This window comes from Tursiops truncatus, chromosome 20 (genome assembly GCF_011762595.2).
Source record: "Tursiops truncatus isolate mTurTru1 chromosome 20, mTurTru1.mat.Y, whole genome shotgun sequence".
Taxonomy (NCBI): Eukaryota; Metazoa; Chordata; class Mammalia; order Artiodactyla; family Delphinidae; genus Tursiops; species Tursiops truncatus.
Genome location: NC_047053.1, coordinates 17,479,301 through 17,505,285, shown reverse-complemented (window position 1 = coordinate 17,505,285; position 25,985 = coordinate 17,479,301). Strand labels below are relative to the sequence as shown.

Genomic DNA, 25,985 nt, shown 5'->3' with positions numbered 1-25,985 from the left:
GGAGAGCGATTTTAGAGAGCGTGAGGAAAAGGTGTAGCAGTGACTTGGGGAGAGCTCAAAGTGGAGGCGGAATGGACCGTGGAAGGGATGTACTAAGGAGAGACAGAGGAGTGGAGGAGTAGTAACGTTAACACTAAATGAATGGAAGTGATGTCAAAGTAGTACTTAGTATCTCATATGATCTTGAACGCATTAAAAAATCATGTAGCGGGATCCCATTCTAGAGAGTTTGGATTTTAAGGTGAAGCTATGTTGGAAGGGCAAAAGAAGGAAAATGAAGCCTCTGGGGGATGGGATACAAAAGCGTAGGGAAATGGAAAAACAGATTTAAAGAGAGAAGTGTTGAAAGGAGAAGCTAAATATACTTTTAAGTGATGGCAGTTATCTGCTCCATGGGGACCTGGTTATCAAAGATAAAGGAACACCACATGGTTTCTCTACACCCTGGAACATATACAGAAAAAGATATAACCCACTGCCAATGTGCAGGACAGATAATCCTCAAGCTACTATTAATTCAGGTGCTTAATAAGTGCTTTTTGAGTCAGTGGGATTCCGTTTGAGTGGAATCATTTGAGTGAGTGGGATTTTTCAACATCACTTTTGTTATTAATATATATTGTCATCCTAGTAACTCCCATGCTGCACAGAATCTGAAAATTACAACTGGTAGAATAGTGCCCTTGGATATTCTCATCATTAAGGATACTCAACATGCTTTAGGTTTTATACATTTAAAAATCCTTGTAGATTTTATTTATTTTTTTATTTTTTTTATTTTATTTTTTTTCTTGTAGATTTTAAATGTAGGCCAGGCATCTTTTGTAGTTTAGTAGCAAATCTGGGAGCAAGATCTAGATATGGTGACCCTGATTTGACGAATGCTTTTTAAGGCCTTCCAATATATTCATTTTGATTTCCACTTGAAAACACCTGCGTTATTCCTTCTGCTGTTTTGAAATAGAGGTTCTAAATCTAGGGCATATTTAAAAAGAGATTAAAGTATCTCTTATTATATGATTAATGTTGCAGCCAATTAAGATGTCATATATGAATGAGACTATTGTTTAACTGCATCAAGGATTAAGAAACAGGTGATACTAAGTGAATGAGCTTAGCACCTGGGAGAAGTGCTTATTACTTTCTCGTGTGATATTGAACACATTAAAACAATTTAGTATGATCTCATCCTGAATGGTTTAGTATTGTTTCCAAACCTACATTCTTTTAAATTCTATGTCCAAAAATTTAAAGATAGAACATACTTTCCTATAACTTAGTGGAGTTTGGTATGGGGTTTTGTTTTGTTTTTGAGGACCATTGTCTTGTGCTTGAAACAGAAGACACTAAGAGAACATCCATTAGCTTAGGTTCTTAATGACATTGCCTTCGGACTAGACTGAGTAATGTCATACTGTTGTGAACTGAAGTGTGTTTTGTGCCAGTGCCAGTTACAACAGCTTCTAGTTCTAAAAGCTTTAATTCTTCCTCAAAGCTAATTCCAGTGGGTTGTACACGTTTGGGTTTGTAGAATAAGTCCTCTGTCAGCTTGCATTTTAAGGAAGGTCAGTGTTACAAAAATGTTATCAAAATAAGCAGCTGCTTTTGTTTAGTGGTTAGGATATTTTTAGGGTTCCAGTCATTTTCAGAATAACTACATAAAATATATGGCTTTTCAGTCAAAGATTTTGTATCAGGGAAGGATGAGAGAGGAAAGATGCTTCCCTTGTGTATATTTTTTACTTGCCGATTTTGTTTCCTTTTGGCATAGGATTGTTAAAAAAATTGATATGTAATTTACATACCATAAATTCATACCTTAAAATGTACAATTCAGCAGTTTTAGTGTATTTGCAAAGTTGTGCAGCCGTCACCACTAATTCCAGAACATTTTCATCACCCCAAAAAGAAATCCCGTACCTGTTAGCTGTCACTCTTCCAGCCCCTGATAACCACTAAACTACTCTCTGTCTCTGTTTGGATTTGCCAGTTTTGGACATGTCATATAAATGGAACCATACTGTCTGTGGCCCCTTGTGGCTGGCTTCTTTGACTTAGGCATAATGTTTTCAAGGTTCATCCATGAGGTAGCATGTAGCTGTACTTTAGTCCTTTTTGTGGCTTTATAATATTTGTTGTGTGGATATACCACATTTTATTTATCCATTCATCAACTGATAGATATTTGGGTTATTTTCAGTTTTTGGCTCTTATGAATAATCTTGGTGTGAACATTCATGTACAAGTTTTCGTGTAGACATGTTTTCAGTTCTTTTAGTACTTAGGAATTGCTGGGTCGTGTGGTAACTCTTTTTTTTTTTTTTAAATTTTCAACCACCCCCCCTTTTTTTTTTTTTTTTTAATGTGATAGTATTCAGTTGGTATATGGGTTATTTATTTATTTATTTATTTTTTATTATTTTTGTCTGTGTTGGGTCTTCGTTTCTGTGTGAGGGCTTTCTCCAGTTGGGGCGAGCAGGGGCCACTCTTCATCGCGGTACACGGGCCTCTCACTGTCACGGCCTCTCCCGTTGTGGAGCACAGGCTCCAGACGCACAGGCTCAGTAGTTGTGGCTCACGGGCCTAGTTGCTCCGCGGCATGTGGGATCTTCCCAGACTGGGGCACGAACCCGTGTCCCCTGCATTTGCAGGTGGATTCTTAACTGCTGCGCCACCAGGGAAGCTCCCGTGTGGTAACTCTTTGTTTAACCTTTTCAAGAACTCTTGGCATACTCTTTATCTTTGCTTTTGTTTCTTACCCTTTAAACATCTCTCATGAAATTTGCCTCCTGTTAGGAAATCATGGCTACGAAAATTTAGAAGGAACAAGAGTTTTTTACTGTCAATCTTTTAGTGTGAAAAACAACTGGCAGCATGTAGCAGTTTCTCTTCTTGTGGTTAAGTTTAAGCCCTACCCTCTGTCTTCAGAGAAAAGGAAGTTCTGTGTAGGAATGAAGGGTAGTCTGTAACTCTTACTGTTTGAATACGTTAAAGACTAGAGAGATGTTCGTTGTCTTCAGGAAATCAGATAATCTTTACAGTCAGCCTGGAGTAACTGATGTTGAAATCATTAGGAATAGTTCTGTATAGCTCCCTGGAATCCTTGGTATTAAGATGTAAATACCAAAGAAATTAACTTCAACCCTCCTTAAATACTCATTTGTTCATTTACTCAATAAATATGCACTGGGTGTGTTCTGTGGGTCAGAGATACTTCTAGGTCCTAGAAATACTGTGGGTAGGGAAACAGAGCATTGCTCTCACAGATTTACTCTTTCCTTTGGTGGCTAGTCATCAGACTCTAAAACCTAAAGACAAAACAAATAGGAGAAATCTAAATTCTTGTGTATTCATTTTTAGATTTCAGTTCCATTGTGTTGTTCATCCCTTGTTGACTTCTACAGGTTGACTTTCCTGCTTGTTGTAAGTAGAGATTGCTGATCAGGATGTCACGTAGTGTGTCAGCTGGCCAGTCAGATATGCCTCAAAGAGTGACACTAGTTTGATGACATTGCCACTGTCCAGGACCTAGTCTTTAAGCCTTGCAGGTCCAGAAACTCCATGTTTGTACATTATCAAAGGAGGATTAGTTTGAGGTACTGGAGGTGCCAACAGTGAGAAATACCAATATTCTAGTCTGTGTACAGTTATAATTTACTCTAAAATGAACTGTTGGCCTTCATGTGCCTTTAATTAGTGTGATTCAGTGTCTGTAGGGGCATTGACAAGAGTCAGAGTAAAGTCTGACTCTGACTTTCAGAGTAAAGGGCCAGATCCTGGTGCCTAATTAAGACACTGGTGAGGACCCTGCCCAGCTCTGGGCAGTGGTGTCCCTTTGATCGTTGCTACTACAAGTGTGGTCCACGACCGCAGCAGGGTCATCCTGACCTGAGAGCTTGTGAAGAATGCAGGAATCAGGCCCCCCCAGACCTGGTGACTCATCATCAGGTGTGATGTGTATGCACATTAAAAATAGAGGCACAGTGCCTTAGAGGATACCATTAACTCTTCATCAGCTCCCTACCGATTTCTGTAGTTTATCCTGAACCGTAGGTGTGTTGTTGTAAACTGCTGTGGTTTATCCTCAAGATTAAAACGCTGTTTGAAATAGCATGGGTTTAGATAATTGTGCAGTGACAGACAAGTGAATAATTGACGATCTCAAGCCAGCACTTGCCCTAGCGTGTCTTAACATCTGTATTGTGACAGTTTGTCTCTCATAGTATTTTTTTAAAATTTATTTATTTTATTTATTTTTATTTTTGGCTGCGTTGAGTCTTCGTTGCTGCACCTGGGCTTTTTCTAGTTGGAGCGAGCGGGGGCTACCCTTCATTGCGGTGCCCGGGCTTCTCATTGCAGTGCTTCTCTTATTGCGGAGCACGGGCTCTAGGCACACAGGCCTCAGTAGTTGTGGCTCGCAGGCTCTAGAGCGCAGGCTCGGCAGTTGTGGCACATGGGCTTAGTTGCTCCGCAGCATGTGGGATCTTCTCAGACCAGGGCTTGAACCTGTGTCCCCTGCCTTGGCAGGTGGATTCTCAACCACTGCGTCACCAGGGAAGCCCTCTCATAGTATTTTGTTTTCAATTTTTTAATAGTTGATTTCAGATAATTTTTTGAAGATCTTATTAGGAACTTTGATATTCCTAATGTACAATACCAGGTTCTCCATAGATCATTATTCTCACAGGATTTGAAAACACGTAGCATACTAGTTAAAGACTGGAACAGATAGAGAACTCAGTGGGGGGAAAAAAATTATTTCAGAGAACCAGGGCAGGAAGTCTTAGTAGCTCAGCAAAGAAAAGAAAGCTGTTATTGCTTCTTTTATCTCCACTTCCCCTTCTGTTACCCGTTTTCAAAACAGTCCAAAAAATCTGTTTGAAAATAATCTGTTACTGCAGTAGTACTTAAAATGCCCCTATTATAGTGTCCTAAGAAAAGGTTAAATCTGGAGCTGGGGAAAACCAAGAACAGATGAAATAATCTGAAAATCACCCATAATTCTACTCCTTACAGACAACCACTGTTAGCATTTTGGTGTACCCTTCTAGACATATTATTTTGCCAAATTGAAAGACTGCTGTATATGCAACTTTATACTTGTTGTTTTCTTTTGGTTAGCATTATATCATAAGCATTATGAAAAATTTCCCACGTACAGTCTAATTTTTAATGCAGAGGTGAATAGTCTGTTACATAGGTACTTACGGAGCATTTGTTGGTGGTAGGCTGAAAATGTATTGACTCAAATATGCCAAAATACTGGAAGCAAAGCTCTAGAAGCAACACTAAATAATCAACTACCAAGGGAAAAAGCTGCACATATATTTGTGTGCAAAAACCACATATTTACATTGGCTTTTCAGTCATCCTTTTTTAAGTCTTTTCACAAATTGTCTTTAAACACGACACTCTGAAAGCTGCTTGTTGAGTCCAAACCTCTCTTGAAATGTAGGATATAAATGAGAATTTAAACAAGCATTCAGAATCTATAATGTTAACCTCAAAAAGTGTGTGAGTGTCACAGAGGAACCCAGTTTCTCTCTGTGTAGAATTTTTTTTTCAATATAGAGTGTAATGTAAATTTAAATTTGATAGAGAAGAACTGTTCTTATTACTAGAAACCTGGTAAATAATATGGCTAATTTGTGATCTAAAGCCAAACAAATGTAGGGCAGACTTTTTAAAATTTTTATTTAAAAATTTTTTGGCCACACTGCATGACTTGTGGGATCTTAGTTCCCCAACCAGGGATTGAACCCGGGCCCCTGGGCCCTGGCAGTGAAAGCGCCGAGTCCTAACCACTGGACCACCAGGGAATTCCTGGGACAGGCTTTTATTTTTGAGGGGTATCCATGAATCATTTATATTTGCAGTTATTTTACTTTTTTTGCATTTGCCCCTATTAGGTGTGAGACCTTGAGAAACTTAACTTTCCTGACGCCTCACTTCCCTATCTGTACAATGTAGATAAGGATAGTACCTACTTTACTTGGCCAGTGTGGGAATTAAAATGAGAAATGTATGTAAAACGTTTAGCACGATGCCTGGGACATATGAACTGCTTAATAAATACTAGCCATAGAAATAATGCCACCAAATATTATTATTATTCAAGGTGACCTCCCCTACTTCTCCAACTGGTAACTTATTCTTTAAATGTCTCCTCCTCTCTTTCCCAGCAGAATGACTTTTTTGAGCTCTGATGGGTTTGTGGCTGTCTCACTTACATAAGGACTTAATACTTTTTACTATAGTTACATGTGCATGCAACTGTCTCCTTTACTAGAATGATAGTTTTTTGAGGTCAGGATCATGCCTTATTCATCTTTATAACCCCAGTTCCTGGCACTAGACCTCAATAAATATAGAATGAATGCCTTTATGAATGTTGTGGGTGTGATTTTGCAGACATTCTTTTTAGATTGTTCGTAGTCTTAATTATAGGCACCCTATTCACTAATGCAGATAAGCAAGAATTAAACATTTGTTTTATCATGATTTGGTTATTTGTCACTACATAATAAACTATGCCAAAGCACAAAGGCAACAATTTGCTTAGTGTTCGGGGGATTAACCAGGGCTCAGTTGGGCAGTTCTGATTTTGCTGGCAGCTCTCATGTAATTGCAGTCAGATGGCAGCTGAGGCTGGAATGTTCAAGATAGAACATTTACTTACCTGTGTGGAGCCTTAAGTAGTAGCAGGACTCAGTTGGAATGCTGGCATGGCTGAGCCTGGGTGCCAAGCTCTCTCCCTCCCACACTCTTCCTCCCACCCCTCTCACTCTTCTCCCCCTTCCACTTGTTCTCTCAGGAAAGATAGCCATGCTTCTTTTTTTTTAGATTAATTAATTTATTTTTGGCTGCGTTGGGTCTTTGTTGCTGCACGCGCGCTTTCTCTAGTTGTGTTGAGTGGGAGCTACTCTTCATTGCGGTGCGCGGGCTTCTCGTTGCGGTGGCTTCTGTCATTGTGGAGCATGGGCTCTAGGCACACGGGCTTCAGGAGTTGTGGCTCGAGGGCTCTGGAGCACAGGCTCAGTACTTGTGGTGCACGGGCTTTGTTGCTCCACAGCATGTGGGATCTTCCTGGACCAGGGCTTGAACCCATGTCCCCTGCATTGGCAGGCAGATTCTTAACCACTGCGCCACCAGGGAAGCCCCGATAGCCGTGCTTCTTACACAGTGGCTCAGGAATTCTTGCAGTGCAGAAGTAGAAGTTCCCAGGTAGTCTTAAGGCTGAGGCCTGGAGCTGGCACAGCTCAGTTCCACTCTATAACGATGCACATGTGACTGCATTGCTGGCCACCAGCCCAGCCTCCTGTCCAGGGGAGAGGTCTGCATGAGGATATGAGTACCACAAGGCATGGTTCCTGGTTCATTGGGGCCATTAATGTAACAGACTACCAAGTAATGTAATCAAGATTTTCTTTTTGGAAGTTTTAATAAGCATGTTTTAAAGAAACATAACTGTAGGGACTTTCTTGGTAGTCCAGTGGTTAAGACTCCACGCTGCCAATGCAGGGGCCCGGGATTGATCCCTGGTCAGGGAACTAGATCCTGCATACCGGAACTAAGACCCAGTGCAGCCAAATAAATAAATGAATATTTTTTTAAAAAACAAAGCCTAACTGTAAGAGACAAGAAGGAAATGTAGCAGCACATAAGAGTCCATACATGAAGCAGACAGTTGAGATTTCCTGCCACTTGACTAGCTTTTCACCGGGTTGTGGTAGAATTTAAATGAGACCATGGGTATAAGTTTCTGGTACACAGTAGGTGTTCAGTAGGTGGGAGCTGCTGTTGTATTGTTATTATTGCCATTGTATTTTTAATGACTAATATCTTGGTGTCAGTGTGAAGACAAATAGCTAATGCAGTACATTTCATATGAACTGAGAAGAAACATTTCGGTTAGCTTCTTCAATTTCAGTTGACTATTTTTTATCTTTGTCTTTTATTTTTGATCCCTGTGTTCTTGTTAGCTAATAGTGTGTAAAGACAGTCTCTAATTTTAAAATAGTTTTAGTTAGCTTCCTGTAAGCAAAACAATTGGGAAAATAAATTCTTAGATTACCCTTGGAGGATAAAAATTCTTTTCTTCTATAAAGTCATGAAAATGCATGTTTCAGAGGAGGTAGAGGAGATTCCAGTTACTTAATTTCCTGAAACACACACATGTTATGTTGTGTTATAGATAGGGCAACTGTATATTGCCACTTAAGACCAGAGGTGTCTTAAATCAGATTCTAGGTAGGTTTTATGACATTTTAGTAGCTAAACTCTAGAAAATGTCAGTCTCTGTTGTCTTGGAGGACTGTGAAGTATATATTTTCTAGGCTTTTGCATGGCTTAGTATTGATGTATAATCTTGATGACTTTTTGGCATTTTGAGAACTTATCCTCATGTTAAAACTTTAAAAATACAGTTGCTTTGGAATTAGAGTCAACTGCAGTGGAAACTTTGTAAATAAGATTTAATGGTCTGTTACAGGAGAGGTTTTAGTAGAAAATTCGTTCTGAATATTGTTAATCAACATAAACAATGTATATTACAGTTTCCCTTCTGAGACCTTGAGTTGTATATCATTTGTATTTTTCTTAAATTTACTTTGTTACAAACCATCACAGTTGTTTTGCCCTGAGTGGTTGTCTACCACATTTTTTTTAACATCTTTATTGGAGTATAATTGCTTTACAATGTTGTGTTAGTTTCTGCTGTATAACAAAGTGTATCAGCTATATGTATACATATATCCCCATATCCCCTCCCTCTTGCATCTCCCTCCCTTGTACTGTTGGTGGGAATGTAAATTGATACAGCCACTATGGAGAGCAGTATGGAGGTTCCTTAAAAAAATAAAAATAGAACTACCATATGACCCAGCAGTCCCACTACTGGGCATATACCCTGAGAAAATTCGTAATTCAGAAAGACATGCACCCCAGTGTTCACTGCAGCACTATTTACAATAGCCAGGACATGGAAGCAACCTAAGTGTCCATCGACAGATGAATGGATAAAGAAGATGTGGCACATATATCCAATGGAATATTACTTAGCCATGAAAAGAAATGAAATTGAGTTATTTGTAGTGAGGTGGATGGTCCTAGAGTCTGTCATACAGAGTGAAGTAAGTCAGAAAGAGAAAGACAGATACCATATGCTGACACATATATGGAATCTACCACATGATTCTTTATGCAAGGACAAGAAATACACATTGCAGCAGGAAATGTCTTCATCCAATACATAATTTAGCGGTTTATGGGAATGCTTTAAAATGGGGTCTGTAAGCACTAACCAGCTTGGTGTAGTGGACAGACCATGGTCCTTGGAGTCGCACTGTTTCTGGCACTGGGAAGCCGTGGGGAAGTTATTTGACTTCCTTGAGCTTTACTTTCTTCAACGTAGACAATACAGACCTAACTCTCAGTGTTGTTGGGAAGATTGAGTGAGCTATAACACTCAATGGACCATGGTACCACCTCAAATATGAAGAAATTCACTCAGCAGCAAAGTTTGCATTTTAAAATTAGTTTTATTAAAAGCCAAGCGAATGAACTTGATTAGTTACATGATTCAATTAAAGGTGGCTGTGGCTTTGAATTATGAACTGTTTCAGGGAGAAGAAAATGATGCCAAGGTAGTGTCAAGTTTGGAACAGCAGTGGTCGGGAATCTATGAACAAAAAGGAGTCAAATTTATAATGAAATTGCGGGAGGTGGATTTGGAAATGGATTCTCCCTTCGCTGGCCCTCTCACTGCTTTGTGCTCACACACTTCCTTTTTTTCTGAGGTTCTGAAACAAAAACAAAATGTAGTGGAGCTCTGCAGCAGTTGAAGGAGCTTTTGAATTCTTCCTAAAGAGGAAATTGACTTTACCTAACTAATGCACTTCCTGTGTGTGCGGTGTCCGCTGAAGAGGGAGATAGGACCTCACTGGTACAGTGCTCGACTGCAGAATTTCCTCCCGGTGGTGAGGGTGCGCCAACACATTGTCTTCATTTACTCTGGTATCTGTAAGGCCGGTATGAATCACCTGGGGATCTTGTTACCAATGCAGCTTCTGATCCAGTAATTCTGGGTGGGGCCTGAGATTTTGCATTTCTAACAATATTCCAGGTGAGATATATAAAAATCATAAGGCATTCTTTTCCTGGTTCTTTTTAAAAGGTCTTAAAAACATACACGATTAACTTAATTTCATCGAACATTTATTTGCTAGGTGCTACGTACGTTAGGGCCTGATTCTCAAGGATCCCACAGTTGGTGGTGCACCAGATCAAGGAGATTTTGAATATACCCGCCCCCTGATTTTTTTTAAACTTCGTCTTGGGTTTAGAAGTTCTCTAGTAACTTTACAGAGATTAGTTAACAATTAAACTTAAATTAGGATTTCTCTTTTTCTTTATGATTTAAGAAATTCTTTCACTTACCGCACATATACCATCATAACTTATATTAATGTCAGAAGGGGAAAAAAATTGTTTCTGTGATCTCCCCAGCCAATCAAACCATTTTTTTTTTCCTGTGTTTCTTTGTAGTCCTTAGACGTGGGCATCTTTTGTTTTTACATGGTTGTGAACATTTCTGGACAACAGTTTTGTATTGTTTTTAATTTTAGTGTTAGAGAATAGAAAGTTTTCTAAATTTCTCTATTAACTGTTGAAATATTGTACTTTATCCATATTTTGATATGTTCTTTTCTTGGTGTATTTTTCTGGGATGTCAAATGCTCTTGCTAAGATCAAGTTAGCAAAGGGTTAGGGTAGTAAACATAACATGTCTTAGGAAACTAATATAATATCTGCAAAGTAAAGTATGAGTTTGCTTTAATTCAACTGAATGTTTGGCTTATAGTTAGAATTTTCCTGTTAAGTGAGAAAAAGTGAATTGTATCTTATCTGTATTCTTAAAAAAAAAATCTGGTGTCTATATAGACAACTGACTTGTTTTCAGAATATCTGTGAGATGTAAAGATTTTCCTGTTATATCTTCTAGAACAGCTGTTCTTAATGTGGGCTCTGTGGACCTAGGGTAGTGTCTCTCAGAGTGTGGGCTGCAGAGTCACAGGTGTGCTTGTGAAAAAGAACTCTGCCCATACGCTCCGCCAGCCCCTTCTCCAAGCTGGTTCTGGGATGGAGCCCTGCCATCTAAACTATAACAAGATGCAATTGTATGATACGTGATTCTTCTGCAAAGCAAGTTTCAGAATTACTGCTCTGAGCGAGCCATGGTTGGGATCTGAGGGAATTTGCAATCTCTGAAATTCAATAAATGTCTTTTGGGTAGGGTTTATTCATTTTTCTGGGAAGAAGGTTCATAAACCTCTCATTAAGATTCGCAAAGAGGACCATGACTGAAAAAGGATGAAGTCATTGTCCCAGGTGTGTTTTTCCTGAACATCTGTCTTCTGCCTCCTCTGAACCTTTTGGATTGTGAATAAATTCTTAGTTTTCTTTTACCATAATGAGGGCATGTTGTCCATGAAGTGATTTTTTTTGTATTGTGTTTTTTTTATAGCTATTCTTCCTTTTTTTAATATAAATTTATTTATTTATTTGTCTGTGTTCTGTCTTCCTTGCGGTGCGCAGGCTTCTTATCGTGGTGGCTTCTCTAGTTGCAGAGCACGGGCTCTAGGCGCGCGGGCTTAAGTAGCTGTGGTATGTGGGCTCAGAAGTTGTGGCTCGTGGGCTCTAGGGTGCAGGCTCACTAGTTGTGGTGCACGGGCTTAGTTGCTCCGCAGCATGTGGGATCTTCCCGGACCAGGGCTCGAACCTGTATCCCCTGCTTTGGCAGGCGGATTCCTAACCCCTGTGCCACCAGGGAAGTTCCTGTATTGTGGTTTTTTAATCTACCGTTTCTTTATTGCTTTTCAGTAAAATGAATTTTAATTTCTTAATTTAATTTTTTTTGGTACTGAAACGTATTATTTCTGAGAACTACTTTGTGCAGATAATATTTATTTCTAACATTTATTTATTGAGAACAAGTGTGCCCGTTATTCTACCAAGTGCGGTACATAGACTATTTTTATTTAATCCTTGCAGCAACTCCATGAAGCGAGCATTGTTATACTCATTTGACAAATAAGGGAATTGAGGCATGATGTGTTTAATTAACTTAGCCAGATTGACATAGTTGTGAATGATGGGACCATGCTTTCTCACCCGAAGGCCAACTCTATGGAAGTCTGCAAGTTTGCACAAATGAATCACATTTGGTTTATCATTGAATGGAAGGTGATGGTTGTGTAGTGCCTTGAGATTATTAGGGGTGATGCCTGTGGATTAGCCCCTTCTAGAGATTCTGATTCTGAGTTTTTATGTTATTTCTTTTCAGATCAAAGAGAGTGCATCCCAGACGAGAGATGTCCTCAAACAGCATTTTAACGATTTGAAAGGAACCCTTGGGAAGCTCCTGGATGAGCGATTGGTGACCCTTTTGCAAGAGGTGGACACCATTGAACAGGAGACCATTAAACCACTAGATGACTGCCAGAAGCTGATAGAGCACGGAGTTAACACTGCAGCGGACTTAGTCCAAGAAGGTGGGGAGGGCTTCCTGGTGGCGCAGTGGTTGAGAGTCCGCCTGCCGATGCAGGGGACACGGGTTCGTGCCCCGGTCCGGGAGGATCCCACATGCCGTGGAGCGGCTGGGCGCGTGAGCCGTGGCCGCTGAGCCTGCGCGTCCGGAGCCTGTGCTCCGCAACGGGAGAGACCACAACAGTGAGAGGCCCGCGTACCGCAAAAAAAAAAAAAAAAAAAAAAAAAAAGAAGGTGGGGAGTCCAGGGAGCCTGTTAAACGCAGCACATTCAGATTGACGCTGCTGGTATCTCAGGGTTCCAGCAGGCTTCCTGCCATCTGTGGGGTGCTCAGGCTATGCGTACCTTGGGACAGTTTGTGATACAGGATGACAGGTGTACAGTGAGGTATCCTAGGGTAAATGCAATTAATGTACTAATTATAATCATTTACAAAATACGGAGTAAATTATAATCATTTACAAAATAAGGATTTTTTTCATGGTTCTGTTAACACAGTGATTTTACGGTCATTTTGAGTCTGTTCACATATTTTTCGGAGTGTCAATGGTCTATAGGATTTAATGCCATCATTCTTTTTAGAGATTAACGAGTAGGATTGGTGTTTACTCCTGAAATTGCACTGGTTATATCCCTAACTTTAGTCAGTTATTTTGGTTAAATCATGCTCGGTTCTTGCCTTGCTGCCTTCCTGTCTCCACATCTACCTACCTCCCCTCCTTCCCTCCTGTAGGTCTTTGTCAGGTACATTAAATAAAAAGGTAATAAGTTCTGCCCTTTGGGGTTCACAGCCCAGTGAGAGAAGCACACACGATGAGAGAGATCTAAGACCTCACGGGAGCACAGAAGGGGAAACGCTTACCTCTGGAAGAGTGTAGGATGGCTTTCTATAGGAGGAGTTCCACCGAGGCTTGAAGAAATTCATCAAGCAGACAAAGGAAGAAAAGGAGGTCACAGCACGATTGGAAGCAGAAGTAACGTCAAGAGTAAAGTGAATGGCATATCTGGGAGATATTGAATGCAGTATTTTAGGCAGCAGAGTTACACAGTCAGATTTGCATTTTTTAAAAACGACACTGCCCACAGTTTGGAGACTGTGTTAGAGGTTGTAAGGAAGTAAAAGTGGCCGATGAGGAAGTTGTGGCAGCAGTCAGATAGGCAGCAATGGGAGACGGTGACAGGTGAAGATGAAGCAGAGCTGGTTTTAAGATTTTTCGGAGGGACTTCCCTGGTGGCGCAGTGGTTAAGAATCTGCCTGCCACTGCAGGGGACATGGGTTCCATCCCTGGTCCGGGAAGATCCCACATGCCGCAGAGCAATGAAGCCCGTGCGCCACAACTACTGAGCCTGCGCTCTAGAGCCCATGAGCCACAACTACAGAGCCCACACACCACAGCTTCTGAAGCCCATGCACCTAGAACCCATGCTCTGCAACAAGAGAAGCCACCGCAGTGAGAAGCCTGTGCACTGCAATGAAGAGTAGCCCCTCATTCACCTCAACTAGAGAAAGCCCATGCGCAGCAACAAAGCCAAAAATGAATGAATGAATGACTGAATGAATAAATAAATATAAAATTAAAAAAAAGATATTTTGGAGATAGAATTGATGGTGATCTTACTGAGCCATAAGTGTTGATTATTGGTGATTGCCTGGTTATAGGATGGAGGAGAAAGAGAAGAATTTAGGATGACCCAACCCAGCGTGATTTTAGACGACCGGTGAATTGTGCCGTTGACTGACACAGAACATGAAGGGGGAGGGTGGGTAGTTAGACAGTTGGTTTGGGGTATGTTAGTTCAAGGTGCCGGAGATGCCAGGAGTTGGGAATGTGGGTGTGATGCTTAGGAGAGAGATCATACCTTGAGATGTCAATATGGCAGTGAATGGTGTGTATGTTACCTCTGAATCCATGGGAATAAGTAAAATCATCAAGAGATAGTGTACAATATGAGAAGAGAAGGCTACAGAAGGTGGGACTCTGAGGGACGTCAGTATTTAAAAGGGCGTTGAGGAAAAAGGATCCAGGGAAGGAGACTGAATACCATCGGTTCTTTGATGAGTGCTGTGAGTGGCATAGGATGAAAAGTGCGTGGCTGGCTCCCAGCTCTGTCACTTCAGCTGGAAGTTAGTCCCCGTTTTGGTCCCACTTAGAATATAGTACTAATGTTATCTTTACACACTAATTACATTTTTGTCTTATCTTCAAGGAGAAGTGTTTATTTGCCACTGACAATAACAGTGCCTTTGAGAAAATTATTTTTAGCAGGACTTCAGAATGTCTTTCCCTGGGCGCTTAGCATTTGGAAACAAACTCAGCAGCAGTTCAGCACAGGTCAGGAGTGTATACCAATCACCACGAGGCTTGACCAATGTTTTTATTTTAGAAAATAAATCCTTTGAGGCACATACATGCTTGTTGCAGCATCTGATTTTTTTTTTAAATACTTCAGAAATGTTTTAAATTTCAAACTTTTTCTTCCCCTCCCTTCCCGAGGGATTAAAAACTTATTTATGAAATTTTTAGGATTTTGAGGCAGTGTTCAGTGTGTCTGTTTTCCTTTTGGTAAGGGGGGAAGGTCATGTCATATGGTCTCAAAACACTTTAACTCTAGGGTATACTGAGATGGGAAACAGTTCTAGTAGTGTTCTTTAGGGCTGTGGAAGGACAGAGATGTTGATCATTTTCTTATGACTTTATATAATATTTCCTTTATATGACCCTTCACCCTATTGCTTGTGTCAGGATAATATTTGCACTGACTCCTATTGGAGTTGATAAAGATTCTGTAGGGGAGATGGGAAGAGGTCCCTGGGACTTATGCCTTGCATAAAATTGGTTGACAAACCAAGTTTCCATTTGTAGAGCAGAATCTTTCATCTCTGGCAGAATGTTGTCATTGTGTACCCCCTTCCTCTTGCGTTTAACCTTAAAGTCGTTTCTAAAATAGTTTCTTATTTATTTATTTATTTATTTGTTTGTTTATTTTTGGCTGCATTGGGTCTTCATTGCTGCACGCGGGCTTTCTCTAGTTGCGACGAGCAAGGGCTACTCTTCGTTGTGGTGCGTGGGCCTCATTGCAGTGGCTTCTCTTTGTTGTGGAGCACGGGCTCTAGGTGTGCGGGCACAGTAGTTGTGGCACGCAGGCTCAGTAGTTGTGGCGCACAGGCTTAGTTGCTCCACGGCATGTGGGATCTTCCCAGGCAGGGGCTTGAACCCGTGTCCCCTGCATTGGCAGGTGGATTCTTAACCACTGCGCCACCAGGGAAGTCCCTAAAATAGTTTCTACGTTTACTTTTGGGGAATTTGTGACATCACTTAAGAATTGTTTTCAAGAGAACCAGAGACCCACTTAGACACGGGTTGTGTTGATTAGTTTATAACGTGACCATTTTTCCCTGTACTAGTTCTCTTATTCCTGATTGTAGGTGAGATCGCCATTCTGGGTGGTGTAGGAGAACAGAATGAAAAACTGTGGAGCTTTACCAAAAAGGCCTCACACATCCAGTTGGACAGGTAAAAGTGTTAGTGTCTCTTGGGCTTAAGCTGTCCGCTTTTCTTTTTTTCTTTTCGCCTGTTAAAAATTCGGATTCAGGGATATAGAAAATGTGTTTCTCAAGTTTTCACTGCCCATTACCAGTATTACTAGTATGAAATAGTTGTGATTGTAATCTCTGGTATAGAATTACTACCGATTTTCTACAATCCTAATGTGTAAGAGAACTGTTAATTTAAAAAAATCTGAACAAAGTCATAGCTCAAACAACGAAGTCCTACTGTATAGCACAGGGAACTATATTCAATATCCTGTGATAAACCATAAGGGAAAAGAATATAAAAAAGAATGTATATATGTATAACTGAATCACTTTGCTGTACAGCAGGAACGAACACAACAGTGTAAATCAACTACACTTCAATTAAAACAAACAAACCTGCGTCATAGCTCAGTAAACCAGATCTTTTGCTATAAACTTAACAATTGTGATCCTACCCATTTTCTCTCGTTCCTTTCATTTATTTGGGAAGAGAATTTTAATGTAATGTCTTGCAAAACCCCCACTGCCATTAGCATTATTTACTGGGGGCTTCTGCACCGTTACAGTATGTGACTGATCTACAGTATTTTTTGTTGGGGAATTGCGTGGCGGTCCAGCGGTTAGGACTCCATGCCTTCACTGCTGAGGGCCTGGGTTTGATCGCTGGTCTGAGAACTAAGATCCCACAAGCTGTGCAGCACGGCCAAAAATAAGTAAATAAAATATTCCTTGTTATTTTTTAAAAAATTGAGATATAGTTGATTTACAGTGTTGTATACGTTTCAGGTGTACAGCATAGTGATTTGCAGTTTTTCAAGGCTATACTTCCTTGTATTTTTAACTCTCAGTTAAAAGCCTTATAAACACATGAGCTTTGTTTCCTCAGCTTACCAGAGGTGCCTTTACTGGTTGATGTGCCTTGCTTATCTGCTCAGTTGGATGACTCAATTCTTAACATAGTGAAAGACCATATTTTCAAGCATGGAACGGTAGCGTCTCGCCCACCAGTACAGATAGAAGAATTGATAGAGAAACCCGGAGGCATCATCGTACGATGGTGTAAGGTACGTAATTCAGGATTGTAGAAATGGCTTCAGCATTATGGATTTGAGAGTTGGGGGCCTTTACGATTTTTTTTTTATTAGTTGCCTTTGAATGTCTTCTTCTCTGCATGAACAAAAGTGCCCTTTGCTTTACAACTAAGGTCACAGGGAACCTGAACTGAGGTAGCTCTTCCAGTTGGGATAAACACTTTTGAAGGTACTTTATAAAATCTCTGTATCGAAATGTTTCCCATCACATATTTCCCAAACTTAACTCTTGGTGACTTGAGGATCGTTCAGAATTAGAAAAGTCAGAAGGTGATAGTGAATATTGGGTGTTGGATATTTTTCTGTTCAACACTGAACTAATACCTCTGAAATAAAGTTTTAAAGTATGGTTTTTTCACACTCTTAGCATTGCCAAGAATTTTGTATATTCAATCATATTATGCGTGTGAATTACCATATTTTAGATAAAAACCATGTCCAGATGAGTCATGATGTCTTGGCTGTTGACAGATAACATCATTCAGAGGTGGGTGGTCAGCTTCTGGAAACTATTTTCTTTTTTTTTTGTTTTTTGTTTTTTTGCGGTATGTGGGCCTCTCACTGTTGTGGCCTCTCCCATTGCGGAGCACAGGCTCAGTGGCCATGGCTCACGGGCCTAGCCGCTCTGTGGCATGTGGGATCTTCCTGGACCGGGGCACGAACCCATGTCCCCTGCATCGGCATGTGGATTCTTAACCACTGTGCCACCAGGGAAGCCCTGTCTTCTATTAATTTTAAGGAGTCCTTTATATATTTCAGATATTAGCTCTCTCTTGGTTATATGAATAATGTAGTTTTGGGATACTTGTCTTTGAATTTTGAATGTCTTATCTTTGGCATTAATTGTTTAGAAGTCATGCCATTGCTTCAGAGGAAGCACATTTTTTTCATATCAGACTGGGGTTATAAAACACATGGTTCAATAAGGAAAACAAGGGAAATAATAATGGCACGTTTCCTCTGACCTTCCTGAGAAGAACCCGTATTCAGCATGTGGACCTGTATGCTTGGCCCCAAATGCCCCCATTCAAAGTTCCTAAGTAGTGATGCTGAGAGAAGTTATTCTCTGACGTTTACCTAACGTAAAGCCTTTCTCCTCAGGTGGATGACGACTTTACCGCCCAAGATTACAGGCTCCAGTTCCGTAAATGTACTTCCAGTCATTTTGAGGACGTGTATGTAGGCTCTGAAACTGAATTCATAGTATTGCACATAGACCCCAATGTTGATTATCAGTTCAGAGTCTGCGCCCGAGGAGATGGCCGACAGGAGTGGAGTCCTTGGAGTGTTCCCCAGATAGGTCATTCCACGCTGGTGCCTCATGGTATGCTGTTGCCTTCTCACTCCTGAAGCTTAACTGTGTATGAGTACACGTATCCTGTGCTAAAGGCAGCACACTGACAGCCCTTTTTCCTAAGGATAAACCCTGAATTGATGGAGAATAACATGGAATATGTCTTTTACTTCCTGCTCAAATTGCTTCATGTGAATTTTGAGAACTTTTCATTCGTTCTTATCTTCAGAGTCCCCGAATAGTGCCAGGCAGGATTATAAGCATCCTAAAACGAAAGAGTTTAAATATTGCATTAGAAGACTGCAACATTCGACCCAAACCTTCAACGTATATCTTGATAGAGGCTTTTTCTTAGAAGTCTTACAATCCAAAATTGACCTCTCCTATATAACTTTTTTTAAGGATTTAGAAAAAAAAAAAGATTTAGACTTGGTTAATTACTTCTTAATCAGGTTGGAATAAGCTCAAACATGATTTTATTAGGTAAGAGATAACACTTATTTGATCTTCCTTGCCAAAAATGTATAGGAAGAGACTAAAATCTTTCTTGTGATTTGTAGGATTGACCATGACACCCTGTCACTGAATTTTTCCTTTCATTGAACTTGCCCATGAACCCTAAGTAGCATCTTCCACTTCCAAGTTTTATTCAATGTGCCTGTGTTGAAGATATTCCCCAAAAGATTCTAACAATTTACAATATCTTTGCTTTTTAAAAAGAGTGGACAGCTGGCTTTGAGGGGTACAGTCTGAGCAGTCGAAGAAACATAGCGCTTCGGAATGATGCTGAATCGTCCGGTGTTCTCTACTCCAGCGCTCCCACTTACTTCTGTGGGCAGACATTAACATTCAGGCAAGTGGATATTAAAAGATCTGTCTGTCATGCCTTAGGCAGTAAGTGAAGTACACAGAGCATCCATGAGCTTCGGATCAAAACAGTCCTGAGTTTATTCTGTCATTTCTAGGTAGTGTTACTTTGGAGCAATTTACTTGTTTCTCTTTGCTTCGCTTTTCTCGTATGTATTCACAGGGTTATTATGAGCATGAACTGAGATAATGGGTATAAAATGCCTTGCTTCTGCCTGATAAATAGTGTGTGTTCACTGTGTTTACGTCTTCTTTCTTCTTGGTAAATAGAATACCTCTCAAAAATCAGTCTTAAGCGTTCAGAGGTCCCCAATTTTTTTTTCTTTGTGAATCAATAAGAGCAAGTATCTGTGAGAGACAACCTATCAGAGTAAACACACTATATATATAGTCTCTATAAAATAAAATTGAAAGCGTGCCTCTCCTGCCGCCAATTAATTTTCTATTTCTTCATCCATTTCTTCCTGTATTAGAAAAATTTCCTTTTTCTTGTTTTCATGTTGTCTGAGATATATTCTCTGTGGTCCTATTTCTAAATAGCTTTTCCTAAAAACCAAAGCCCAAACTTTGATTTAGGAAAGTGAAGCTTGTCTGATGTTCACCATACACACCTCAGTGTAGCAAACTCTCCTCTAAGTTTTAAGTTGTGAGATCATAGGATTTTATTGTGAATGCTTGTTCCAAGTTCCTCTTGGGTCAGTCCCTTGTTGTATAAGGCATGGAGTGTATCTGAAAGTTTTATCTAAGCTAGTGTTGCCATGTTCTCCACCAGCCAAGTCATTTGAACTGGCAGCATGATCAGAATGCACTAGTTTATGCTTTGTCTCTCTTTTTTTTTTTTTTTTTTTTTTGGTGGTACGCAGGCCTCTCACTGTTGTGGCCTCTCCCGTTGCGGAGCACAGGCTCCGGACACACAGGCTCAGCGGCCATGGCTTATGGGCCCAGCCGCTCCGCGGCATGTGGGATCTTCCCGGACCGGGGCACGAACCCGTGTCCCCTGCATCGGCAGGAGGACTCTCAACCACTGCGCCACCAGGAAAGCCCTCATTTTTTTAAAAAATAAATTTATTTATTTTAATTTTGGCTGTGTTGGGTCTTCATTGCTGTGCATGGGCTTTCTCTAGTTGTGGCCTGCAGGGGCTACTCTTCGTTGTGGTGCGTGCGCTTCTCATTGCCGTGGCTTCTCTTGTTGAGGAGTATGGACTCTAGGTGCGCAGGCTTCAGTAGTTGCAGCACGTGGGCTCGGTAGTTGTGGCTCGTGTGCTCTAGAGTGCAGGCTCAGTAGTTGTGGTGCACGGACTTAGTTGCTCTGCTGCATGTGGGATCTTCCCGGACCAGGGATTGAACCCATGTCCTCTGCGTTGGCAGGCGTATTCTTAACCACTGTGCCACCAGGGAAATCCCATTTGTCTCTTTTTTTTTGGACGTATCCAAAATGTGTTTATTGGGATGTTTTCCCATTCATCTTGATTCCCGGGGCTTTTAGTGCTGCTTCCATCTGAGGGAGCACCCTTCTGTAAGCCTTGCTTTTCCTCCTGTAGGCTGGCAGAGGACGGTAGAGCAGCCAACACACAAAACTACTGTTTGTGCATGGCTAAAGACGGTGGTGATTTTATAGTATCCTGGGCATCTCACATCCATGAAATAGGAATTGGGGCTCTGCACCAGGCGCTTCTTCTTGTGTTTCCTCTTCTCCTCTTCTGGAGAGGGATGAAGGAGAACCTTTGCGAGAGGCATGTTCTCGTGAGGAGGTCGTCACCATCAGAAACCTTGTCTCACTTTTGACACCTCCTCTCACCCCTCACGTTATGAAAAAAGAATAACTTATTAACCAGAAAAAACTAGCAGAGGAATGAGGAGTCTGGTACCTAACAGCTATTTAATTATTCCCCAGGTAATCAGGAGTTTTCTGTACTAACAAACCTCTTCTCTGCTGATGTCCCTTGTTTATAGAAATACTCCCATTAGTGAGGCTGCTGAGAACAGGGTACTTCTGTATAATGATAGGACTTCCTGAGTTAACAGATTCAGGCCAGATACCTCAGATCATAGTAAGAATAATACTCATAGTATTACAAATTGCAGTTAATATTTAAATTGCATTTACTGTGGTACTGTTCTAAGCACTTTACTTATATTAACTCATTTGATTCTCACAATAACCCAATGAAATAGGTGTAGTTACCCATTTTAGGGATGAAGATACTGAGGCACAGAGAAGTGAAGTCATTTACCCAGTGTCACATAACTGGTAAGTGGCAAAGCTAGGATTTAAACCCAGTCTGGCTCCAGTAATTTTAACCACTGGTCTGTATTGCTTCTCATTTTTCTTTTTTCATGGGAGAGTAAACATGATTTGAGTTAGTGTGGAAATGTATAGTTTCTCCGCTACTGTGTCCTCAGCTCTTTTCCTTTTCTCTCTTCTATGATTTTTATCCCTGGGTGATGGTGATCTGATGCTCTTTTTACTTTTAGCTTCTCCCTCTGTGAACACAGGGGAAGGTCCGATAGATGATCTACTTAGGTTTGTTTCTTAAGTCATTCAATAAATGTATATAGATTACAACATTGGAAATTACACACATTGATTTAAACCCACGTACTGTCTGTGGACAGTACAACACTTAGTCGGCCTCAGTAAACCATTAGTTCCTCCCTCCTCCTCCAAAGGGGTCCCCCTTGGTAGGGTGATTAACTGAAACTTATTTAAGCTCAGTATTATCTTAGCCAGACTGTTGCATTGTTGTCATTTTTCCTTTGAATGTGGATTGAAAATGTTTTCTCTCCTTGTTTAAAGGAATTTCAGGCATTGGCAGTTAAGGCAGAGGATGTGAATAGAGTGTTTGTATGGGGCACCTTCACGCATGGGGTTGGGGGCAGATAGGCCTGCTTGAATCAAGGTAAACTTTATTCAGCTTTTTGAGGGCCTCATAGTCAGAAGGGAGATTATACTCCTGCAGCCCTGCCCTGTTGCTCAGCCCAGTCGATCCCTGCTGAAGTTTCTGGAATCCTTAGAACTGCTGACACCAAAGGAACCTGTTACTGGCCGGCTTTTAACAGTCTCTAGAGCCCAGTCTCATGTGGTGCCCGGGTCTGCTAGCAACCCCCTCCTTCCAGGCCTCTCTCTGATTTCCTGTCTTGAACATTCCTGCTTTCCCTTGCTTCTAAGATTTCCCATTCTTACTGTTTTTTAAACCATATTTTTCTCTCTGTCTATGAGTCTGTTTCTGTTTTGTAGATAGGCTCATTTGTACCGTATTTTAGATTCCACATGTAAGTGATATCGTATTAAACCCTAGCTTTTAGTTTGTTTGTAGAGGGAGGATTACATGAAGTCAGGGAGACATGTCTGCTTTGGGATGTTCACATATAATAGCTATTCCTCCCAGATAACCTAAGGAATATTCCGTAGACTTTTTTTCCCTGTCCATATCCTTCTGTCTTAAACTGCTTTTCTAAAATGTAAGGACAGTTCTGCTCGCCTGTGGTCTTTGTGAATGATGCTGATTGTTTCATACAACCCTATTCCATTCAGATGGTACTTACAGTACTTGGTATTGTTGGGAATGCAAAGTTTAAGAAAAAGAAAAAACTAGAATCTTATCTAACCACAGAATAGGCAGTTTATAAATTATAAAGTATAAGAAAGATCCTGACTGCTGTGGAATACAGAAGAAGGAAGAGTTACTTCTAGATGAGGGGTTGGTGAAGGCTTTATCTCAGGTAGGGCTGAAAAGGAAAGTTCAGGTAGAGAAACGAAGCAAGAACCAAAGATACGGAGGAGAAAAAAATATAAAGAACGGGAAGTAATGAGTGTGAATTGGTTTTATAGAGATGGGAGTATAGTCAGAGCCCCAGAAAAGTACGACATTCTTGTGGACAGGCTATGTATATTTATTTCTTTTTCAATTTCTCAAAGACTTGCCCCTTGGGAGCTCACTTGTGCCCATTTATAAGGAGGGCATTTGATACCACATACAGAGGTCTTTTTCTTTTTTCCTTTTTCCAACAAAAGTCTTCACCAAGTAAAACCAAGTCAGGTTCACATTTCATTGTCTTGGGAGTCATGCTCTGCATTTGACTTTTCATGAATTCACGAGTTGAGCTAGGCTACAAAATAATAACAGCCAGCTCCCCTTTGTCGAACCCTACTGTGTGTTACTTCTTAAGTATTGAGTTAATGTCTGTAAATCCTCATTACATGCTCAGGAGGTAGACACATTTTATAGATGAGGAAACTGAGATGTAAAAAGATTAGACCACCTGCCTGAGGTTGTACAGATTCTTCATAGTAATGCTGAGATGCAAATCCTAGCAGTCTAGCCCTGTAGGACTCTGCTTGGACTTAGAGTGAGTTGGAAGGCCATTGGAGGACATTGAGCAAATGAATGATGTGATATGACATATGTTTTATAAGTCATTTTGGCTGCTGGGTGGAAAATAGTCTGTACAGCGGTACAGGCTGGAAGGAGACCATTTAGGAGGCTGGAGAGGAGGAGCAAAAATATTACCAGAAATGAAGGGAAGGCTGTATTCAGCATTCCAGTATTAATCTTGGTGATGGCTAATGGTGGCTTGGACCAGGATGGAGCAGTTGAGGTAATGATAAGTGGTCAGAATCTGGATTTATTTTGAAGGAAGAACTGATGGGATTTATTGACAGGTTGGTTGTGAGGTATGAGAAAGGAGTCAAGTGTAACCTCAGGGTTTTTGGACTAAGTAACTTAGGGTAGAATTGTCATTTACTGAGGTAGGTAAGGCCTTATAAGGAGCCTATTTATGGGTGAATATCAGTTCTTTCACAAATTAATTTGAGTTCCTTATTAGACATATAAGTGAAAATGGGGGGTAGAGACAGTCAGATATACAAATCGGGAGTTCAGTGGAAAAGACCAGGCTGTAGATATTAATTTGAGAGTTTTTAACATATAGATGTGTGTTTAGAGCCGTGAGACTGCATGAGATTAGCCAGGGAATGAGTGTAGGGAGAGGACACTGGGGAACTCTTCACATTTAGCTTTTGGGGAGGAAAGAACCAGCAAAGGATTCTGAGGAGTAGCAGCAAGTGAGGTAGACGGGAAAAGTGGGAGGACGTGGTGTCCTGAAGCCAAGCAAAGGAAGTGTTTCCAAGAGGAAGTAGCGGTCAATTATGTCAAATGTTGCTGACCCAACAGATTAGAAAAGGACTGAGAATTGGCCTTTGGGTTTGCAGCGTGGACGTGGATTGGTGACCCTGACATGAACAGTTTCAGGGGAGCTGTGGTGGAGGGAAGCTTGATTAGAGTGGGTTCAAAAGAGAGATTGGATCTTTGGGGACCAATAGATGCATAGTAGCACCATAGTTCTGAATTTTTCCACTACTGGAAACTTTTTGGAGAAATAAAGAGGTGGGGGGTAGGGACCCATAAGTACTTTTTCAACAGAACTAAGAAATACAGAAAACTCAAATTCCAAATTAGCTGTAAAGGCCCCCTAAGACACAACTAGCCTGGAAATCATGAGTTTGCTGGCCAGTCTCAGAAATCTCCAAATATTCAGTCCCACAAGGAGAAGACTCCACCCTAAGACTATAAACGGGGCCAAGACTGAACAGTGCTTGAGTGTTCTTGAGGAAGCAGAGAGAAAAGGTGGGAAAAATGTCCAGGGGAGTCACAGTGCATCATCTTAGGAAGCAAGGACTGTGTCCCTTGGTGACAGTGGAGAGTAGTTTATAAGCAGCCTTTGAAGAGAACTGAGGTCTGGCAATAGAAGCTCTTTTGAACCAGATTACGTTTTTGAGTGTCAGAGGAGATGTGGCTTCACAGAAGAGCCATATTATAAGGCAGGACCTTCCTATAGCAATGGAGGACAGGCTGTAGAGCTGTAAATCTGAAAGTCACCCTTCACTTAGTTTTTTTTTTTTTTTTTCTGTCCACACTGAGTGGCATGTGGGATCTTGGTTCCGCAACCAGGGATCAAACCCAGGCCCGCAGCAGTGAAAGCACTGAGTCCTAACCATTGGACTTCCAGGGAATTGCCATCTTCATTTAGTTTTTTAAAAAATGGCTTCCACCAGTGTTTTGCAATTTTTTTCTTGTCTTGTTACACTGGCTAGGAAGTATAATTTTGAGTAGCAGTGTTGAAAGCAGACATCCTTGTCTTATTCCAGATCTTAGCAGGAATATATTCAGTCTTTCACGTTAAGTATGATGCTAGCTGTAGGGTTCTTTTGTAGACACCCTCTATAAGGTTAAGGAAGTCCCCTTCTATTCTTAGTTTGCTGAGAGTTTTATCTATAAATGGATGTTTAATTTTGTCAAATTATTTTTATATATCTATTAAGATAATCATATGGTTTTTCTTCTGTTGATATGGTTACGATAGATTTTTTTAACATTGGATCAGCTTTGCATTTCCATGAGAAACCCCACTTGACCATGTATTATTCTTTATATATGTTGCTAAATTTAACTTTTATATTTTTTTGAGGATTTTTATGTCTCTTCAGAAGAGAGATATCTGTCTGTTTTTTCTTATGATGTCTTTGGTATCAGGGTAATTGCTAGCCTCATAAAGTGAGGTGGGAAGTATTTCTTCCTCTTTTATTTCTTAGAACTGTTTGTGAGAATTGGTATTATTTCTTAAATGTTTGGTAGAGTTCACCAGTGAA

General features: G+C 40.6%; 2 protein-coding genes across 2 annotated transcripts in view; one reads left to right on the top strand and one right to left on the bottom strand.

Annotated features, from left to right (window-relative positions):
• CRLF3 (cytokine receptor like factor 3) overlaps nt 1–25,985 on the top strand; it is a 37,333-nt gene that overhangs the window by 586 nt on the left and 10,762 nt on the right. The window contains exons 2-6 of the mRNA XM_019927079.3: nt 12,344–12,551; nt 15,974–16,061; nt 16,971–17,148; nt 18,277–18,499; nt 19,190–19,322. Coding sequence (XP_019782638.1) covers nt 12,344–12,551; nt 15,974–16,061; nt 16,971–17,148; nt 18,277–18,499; nt 19,190–19,322 — 830 coding nt within the window. The remainder of the gene's footprint in view (nt 1–12,343; nt 12,552–15,973; nt 16,062–16,970; nt 17,149–18,276; nt 18,500–19,189; nt 19,323–25,985) is intronic.
• On the bottom strand, nt 20,785–21,116 carry LOC101319376 (small ribosomal subunit protein eS27-like). Its single transcript, XM_004331718.4, has one exon. It carries the CDS (start codon nt 21,071–21,073, stop codon nt 20,819–20,821), a length of 255 nt encoding a protein of 84 aa, XP_004331766.2. The 5' UTR covers nt 21,074–21,116; the 3' UTR covers nt 20,785–20,818.

What these genes read in the sequence shown, in the direction of transcription:
- LOC101319376 (XM_004331718.4), bottom strand. Translation starts at nt 21,073, where the DNA reads ATGCCTCTCGCAAAGGTTCTCCTTCATCCCTCTCCAGAAGAGGAGAAG.